At 41.4% G+C, this 7,650-nt stretch overlaps 1 protein-coding gene across 1 annotated transcript; it reads left to right on the top strand.

Moving 5' to 3' along the window:
* Positions 1–486: 486 nt before the first annotated feature.
* Positions 487–4,365, top strand: LOC306919019 (chymotrypsin A-like; the record flags this gene model as incomplete). Its single annotated transcript, XM_079496129.1, has 7 exons — positions 487–538; positions 860–963; positions 1,266–1,345; positions 1,623–1,701; positions 2,474–2,654; positions 3,957–4,090; positions 4,186–4,365. The coding sequence occupies 7 exons, from the start codon at positions 487–489 to the stop codon at positions 4,345–4,347; spliced, it is 792 nt and encodes a 263-aa protein (XP_079352255.1). The 3' UTR covers positions 4,348–4,365.
* Between the last annotated feature and the right edge of the window lie 3,285 nt (positions 4,366–7,650).

The raw sequence follows: 7,650 nt of genomic DNA, 5'->3' as shown, positions 1-7,650 counted from the left end.
ATTATATTTGAAAACAAAGTTAACTTAAACTAAGTAAGGAGGAACTGTGCACTTGAATCTGTGTACTTGTATTATTATTCATTTTGTTATATTGATGCTTTGTAATGGGACCATACAAAGCATCATATTTGAAAACAAAGTTAACTAAGTAAGGAAGAACTGTGTACTTGAATCTGTAGTTGTTTTTTGTAGTGGTCACAGTGCAAGGTTATTGCATCGTGACCACGAGCTGTGCGGCCTCTTTTCTTGGAAGCACATAAGGTCAGCTCCCCCCCCCCCCCCCCCCCCCCCCCCCTGTCCTCACTCCACCACCAAATGTCCAAAATGTGCCTCATGGGAACATGTCCAGTGTCACCAGGTGGTGCATGGCGGGCGACGGTAGGACAGATCTACGTTAACAGGTTAATAGTTAATAGATGAAGACGGGTATATAAAGGTTGATGAGGGGATCAAATTGAGTGAACCTAAGCTCAGTAAGCTGTAACCATGGCCTTCCTCTGGATCCTGTCCTGTCTCGCCTTCGTCGGTGCTGCCTATGGTGAAAGCTTGTCCGGTCCTTCTGCGATCGCTTTCAAGTTTATTTTATTTAATTTGTTCAAAGTTTGCAGATTTACAAACTCACAACACGATGGGCTATTTTTAAGTGTGTGCGCGCGCCATCATGTGGTTGTCAACAGGTTGAATGCATTAGAAACAGCTCTGTAATGGTGTGTGTGTGTGTGTGTGTGTGTGTGTGTGTGTGTGTGTGTGTGTGTGTGTGTGTGTGTGTGTGTGTGTATGTGTGTGTGTGTGTGTGTGTGTGTGTGTGTGTGTGTGTGTGTGTGTGTGTGTGTGTGTGTGTGTGTGTGTGTGTCCTCAGGCTGTGGCTCTCCTGCCATCACTCCAGTAGTCACTGGATACTCCCGTATTGTCAACGGTGAGGAGGCTGTGCCTCACTCCTGGCCCTGGCAGGTGTCCCTGCAGGTAAATATGAATATGAAGGAAAAAAATTAAATCAAAATGTGCCATAAATATTATATTATGGAGGATATCTCGGCGGTTGATGGGCTTGCTCAGTGTGCAGTCGGCGACATTCATGAATGATAAACCAAGTGAAAAAATGATACACCTACTGTACCTAGTGAATGATTTTATTTTCCCCCATTTTGTGCTTGTTGCACCTTTTACTTACTATGCGTTGGAGCACATTGGAATGTACACAGCAGACAGCCATAGAGTATATGTGGGGTCTTTGTCACATCCAATATGTACAATATATCTTTTAGGATTACACTGGATTCCATTTCTGTGGTGGTTCCCTGATCAATGAGAACTGGGTTGTGTCTGCTGCCCACTGCAATGTCAGGTAATACAACACACAACCATGAGATAAGTAAAGTTTGGACTATAAACAAGTGTCATTCAACCATTTTAAAACTATTCATATTATAAAAAAAATAGTCATAAATATTCAAAAGTAGCAAATCTACAGTACACGTTTGGAAATAGCAGATCGGTTATTTTACCTATTTGTTGTAGGAAAAAGTAGCAGTTGTTAAATATGTGAAGTAAAATATAACAAACAACCTACTGTGCTACTTATGGACAAAGTGAAACAATGTGATCTCTGGTTGTTTTTCCAGAACTTCTCACCGTGTGATCCTGGGCGAGCACGACCGTGCTTCCAACGCAGAGGAAGTCCAGATCATGAAGGTTGGAAAGGTACAGTAGTAAGACATTAATTAACAGTAATACATAATGACATTAGATAACTTAAATACACATTATAGATACAATACGTAGCCGTTAACATAATTGTAGTAGATCTATACGGTCCATCAGATTTATTTATCATTGTGTAATACACACATAGGCCTACATAAAGCCTTCAATTACAGTGTTCAACAAAGTCCAACAAACCACTGTGTGCATATCAAAATCAAAATGACATTAAGCCTGCTCCTTCATTACAATTTACAATTTAAGCATTTAGCAGACGCAAGAACAACACATGGTAATACATCAAATACATTAAAAAAATAGTCATCAAGAATCAAGCTAAGAACCTAGCTTTTGTCTAACCGTAGAAAATCTGTACAGTAAATGGTGGTTGCAAGTCTAGGAAAGTGCTATAAAACGCATTGCCTGCTCATATTGTTGGCCTGCATGGGGAGGGTGTACTTTACTTTATTTTTGTTTATTTGATATGGACAGAGCACATTCATCTTTGATTGATTGATTGATTGATTGATTGAAATATTTATTAACAGTTTGCAGAATTACAGTACAAACACAGTAAAGAATACACTATAGAGTTCTATGTTGTCTACATAAAATGGTATCTAAATTACCGGTACATACGTTTAGCCTTTGCATACGCCTGTAAGGTTGTCGAGGTTAGTGCAAGTGCTAGGGCAAGTGCTACAGCTAGGCTTCATTACTGCAGTCAATCGAGATATGGGCAACGGATAACTGACTGTGATTTCTCTGACAGGTCTTCAAGCACCCCCGCTACAGCCAATGGACCATCAACAATGACATCCTACTGATCAAGCTGGCCAGCCCTGCCAAGTTGGGCATGCGTGTGTCTCCTGTGTGTGTGGCTGAGACCAGTGACAACTTCTCTGGTGGCATGATGTGTGTGACTTCTGGATGGGGCCTGACCCATCACACAGGTGAGGAAACAACAACCCAAAGATTAATTCAGGCAGGTTACCAAATGTTAATGCTAATGCCCATACAGCATGGCCAATGATTGTAACATCCTTTTTTAGTTTTTATGTATACTACATTGTAGTAGTAAGCCTTGTCGAATGATGTGGCCCATAGGGCATGGAGCCTATCTCCTGTAGCATGAGGCAGCTTGATGTACAAGTACACCCCCTGAATTCAAAATATACTTGAGTGAAAGTATAAAGGTGCAGTCGGCGTCCAAATGTATACTTAAGTTAAAGTACCCAAAGTAAATGTGCTCATTATACAGAATGTCCCATTTCAAGCTATCACAATCTTTAGAAAATAGCCGATCTACATGTTGACGCATTGTGAGCTTGTAGATTGACTATTTTCAAATGGCTGAAATGTATAGGGCTGAAGTGGTTAATGTATGTTTTGTAATAATTATCAAAATCTACAAAGTTTTCACATATTAATGTGGTGGAGTAAAAGTACAAAATTTGGATCCGCGATGTAGTGGAGTAGAAGTCTAAGTATTAGAAATTGTAAATACTCAAGTAAAGTACAAATACCTCAACATTGCACCTAAGTATACAGTACTTACGTAAATGTACTGTACTTAGTTACTTTACATCACTGCTCCTGGGAAATCGCACTCTGGTTTTACCATAGTTGTCAAGAATGTTGTTAAAATCATTGTTAAGGAATGGAAGTCTGAGGATTTGCCTCCAGCACATGTAGGCTATATGGTTCACTCAGCTTGGTATTGTGGCTGCTTTGGAGAGGTTATCCTTTAAGATGAATAATCAGTTGGATAAATATGATTTGAAGTGGAACGTGTTCCTCAGTCATGTTGCAGGTCCTTGATATGATCCATGGTCAGGCAATGCCCTTTTGATTGTTTACTGTATTAGTATACATATGATACGGTTGATGATGCTGCGTGTTTGGTCGTGTAAACTAATTTAAACTTTTAATTTGATTTATTTGTATTTTTATTTGTTTATCTTGTCTATCCTTGTTTTATATTATGTTTCTGTGTTCGTACATAATGTCCATGCATACGTATTCTGTTGTTGTTGTTGTTGTTGTTGCTTGTGTTTGTTTTTTCTGTTTTCTGTTTTCTGTATTTGTAAAAAATCCAAATAAAGTAGGCCTACTGATCATAATTTTTTTTTTTAAATTTAAAAAAAAAAGAATGTTGTTGTTGAGGCCTTGGTGCAGTCTATACCCTTCCCACAACGGAAAACATCCCACTCCAATCAAACCTAACTTTTGAAGGACGTGTGCTTTCTTCCCAGCTCCAGACACCCCTGCCCTGCTCCAGCAGACAGCTCTCCCTCTCCTCACCAACGAGCAGTGCAAAAGATTCTGGGGCAACAAGATCAGCGACCTGATGGTCTGCGCTGGAGCCTCTGGAGCCTCTTCCTGCATGGTGAGTGACAGGGAGGGAGAGAGAGAGAACAATCATCAAGATGACATTTAGACATGAAACACGTATTAATACAACACCACTGCTTGCTGTTTCAGGGTGACTCTGGTGGCCCCCTGGTCTGTCAGAAGGCTGGAGCCTGGACCCTGGTTGGTATTGTCTCCTGGGGCAGTGGACAATGCGCGACCAACTCGCCCGGTGTGTACGCCCGCGTCACAGAGCTGCGTGCCTGGATGGACCAGACCATGACTGCCAACTAAATCCGCTCTCATGCATCATGGCCGTTTTCATATCATCATGAATAAAACTACTCTGGAAGCTGTACACGCTGCTTGTTCTTTGGAGATTTTGGTGCAATTAAGGAGAGTTATCTGACAGAAATTACAATGGATTTAAAAACCTATTTATTACACCATCCCTTTGAACAACGGCAAAAAAGAAAGAAATATTATTTGGGTCAAGGTGTCCTATGGGCCTACTTAGTTTTTAGTTTTTGCTTTTGTTTATTTGCACATAACTATAATAGTTAAAAACATATGGGAAAGGAAGATAAATTAAAACAGTTCATTAAAATGGTAGCATACAATAACAAAAAAGACAAAAAAAAAATATGCCGGAGAGGCCAAACATCGCAAAGGGGCTTGTGAGGTGGCCTTCCTAATGAGAGTCCTACAAGAACTAAACAAAACAACAAAATACTATAAAGTACAAAATTATGGTGACGAAAATAATATAGGTATTGGGTAACAGTCTTGGGGATTTAACAGGGTATGGGATGTGTTGGAAATATAATATCAATTATAAATAAAGAACTATCAAAATATAGGACATATATGTATCAGAAAAATATGTAACAATAGGAAATGTTGAAACATAATGTATAATATAATGTTAGACAGATCTATTAGGAATTGAGTGGGAAACAAAGAGGCAAATTTGTTAAAATCAAATAGGGTAAGGGTTTTAAGAAATTGAAATTGGAATGGAACTGGTAAATTTGTTAGAGAAAGTAATAATTTTGATAAACAAGAAAGGTTGGCTGTCTTGCCCAAACAAAATATATTTTAAGACATGATATAATTGTGTAATTGTGAAATAATTGCCTGCTAGTTCTCTTACTACAAAGTGTCACCAGCAAGATATTTATAACCAGTGTACTGTAACAGCCAAACTGTAAAACGAGGGTGATGCATTGCCGAAATATGTTATGCAGTAGCTACAACTAATTTCATTATGAAGCCATGTCAGACAAGACAATTAATGGAACATTTTTGGCTCCTCCGTGTCTGAACCCCTACTGACTGCAGGGTGTATGTGAAGCACTGTGAACTGTGATTCAGATTTTACGTGGGCCAGTTTCGAATTGCAGCCGTCCGTAGGTGCCCTTTGAGAGCGGGATTCAAGGGAGTCAAGGGATTCGCATGTCTTAATGACTGTTGGTAGGGCGTTCCACATTTTGGTGGCATAGGAGCGAAAATAATTTAGTCCCTTGTTTGTGCCGAATCTGGGTTGTACATGGTTCGTTGCACTCCCTCTGGTGTTGTGGGTGTGGACTTCGTTAACATTAAGGAAGTATCTAGACAGGTACATGGGTATCTTGGTGCAGAGCGTATTATACTTTACAAGAAATGAATATATAAATCATAAATAAAATCTTTACTATAGCTATTACTGCTAGTGCTATTATAGCTATAGCCTATAGCTATTACTGCTACAATAGCTATAGCTAGCCTATTTACCCTATTTACACTCAGATGTACCCTAGAGTCCATATTCTGGGGCGAACATTCAGCCAAAAATTGCCTATCTACAAGCTCACAACACTTTGCATTGTGAGATTTTGTGAGCTTGTATCCGCTTTCGGCAAAAGGATTTGTTGTATAATGTATATCGTGGTTATAGCTACTACTAGGCCTACTAGAGCTGTTACGACCCTATAGGGTCAGTGTTGGTATTGCTCTGCATTGTCTTGTGTGTGTGTGTGTGTGTGTGTGTGTGTGTGTGTGTGTGTGTGTGTGTGTGTGTGTGTGTGTGTGTGTGTGTGTGTGTGTGTGTGTGTGTGTGTGTGTGTGTGTGTTTGTGTGTGTGTGTGTGTGTATGTGTGTGTGATTGAGTGTGATTGAGTGGTGAGGAGTGACGGATTGAGTGAGTGAGTGGTTACCAGCTGCAGCTTGCATGAACACCATCATTTATATCTGTTCTCCGAAAATAGCTCATCTACAAGCTCATGCATGGGCTGCAGATCGGCTATTTTCGGAGCAGAGATTTATAGACATTATGTGCAAATATAAAATAGCTGTGAACTTATGTAAGTGGTTATGGTGAAATAAACCATTAACACTGGTTAGTTTGGATGGGGCGAGGGGACTATGACATCACCGGCTCAGGAAAGAGACGGCATTCGCTGTACACATGGAGACGGCAAAGTCGCGTCTCCAAACTGTGGTGGTTTCAAAATTAGCCCGTTAAGTCCCCAAAAACGCCGTCTCTGTGTGGCAGAAAGGGCAGATCGGCCTGGGTAACGCAGAATACATCCTCGTCTGGACAGCACCTAAGTGGTGTATGTATGTGTGTGATTGGCTAACTTCTATAGGAGGAACCAGGCTGGTGATTGGCTTCTGTGATGGGCTCAACTATAAAGCTGGCTGAAACCAAGGGGCCAGTGAGGCGCTCCAACGTTGAAGCACTGGGCCCTAGTGGTAAGAGGGCGACTGTGGCTCAGGAGGTAGAGCAGGTCGTCCAATGATCCATGGGTCGGCGGTTCGAATCCCGGCTCCTCCTGTCTACATGTCAAAGTGTCCTTGGGCAAGACACTGAACCCCAAATTGCTCCCGGTGTGCTGGTTGGTACCTTGCATGGCTTCCGCTGCAATCGGTGTATGAATGTGTGTGTGAATGGGTGAATGTAATGCACAATCTATGTAAAGCGCCTTGGATAAAGGCGCTATATAAATGCACCATTCACCACCACCACAAGGACTGCAGGCGGACCCGTGGATTCATGACGAGGAAACCCCGTGAAGCTGGGCTTTAACATTGAGCGCTCGGTTGCACTTCCGCATTTGCCAACCAAAATTTGGTTGGCAAACGGTCCTTCCGGGTGCTTCAAAACGCCACTGAGCAACTTCCACTGACATGAATAGCGGGGGAGGGGCGGAGCTTCGCGCCAGATCAGTCTCTATCCTTCTTTATACTCTATGGCTGAAACCAACATTCTGATGTGTTGTTACTATAGCCAGCCTCCAAACACCAGCATTTCAGTCCTGCTTTTAGATTTTGCCGTGGGTTTCAGCTAGGCTATGTGTATGTAGTATTGTAGTGTAGGGGTGGGTAATTTGGCTTTTATATATCCCACCCTGAGGTAATGTGTATGCTGTTGCTTTGTTTACCAGAGGTTCATATCAGGCTCGAAATTGAACCCATTATGTGAGCAGAAAAAACATATTGACAGCAAAGAGGCAGAGGAGAACAATGGGAAAATCAGATGGGCAGTGCAGATGGACAGACATGGACAGACACTGTGGCCTGAGGGCATCTAATTTTTGGAGGGTCATGAGGGTCATC

This window comes from Electrona antarctica (assembly GCF_951216825.1).
Source record: "Electrona antarctica genome assembly, chromosome: 3".
Classification (NCBI taxonomy): domain Eukaryota; kingdom Metazoa; phylum Chordata; class Actinopteri; order Myctophiformes; family Myctophidae; genus Electrona; species Electrona antarctica.
The sequence above is the reverse complement of the archived record's forward strand: the minus strand, read 5'-3'. Positions and strand labels throughout refer to the sequence as shown.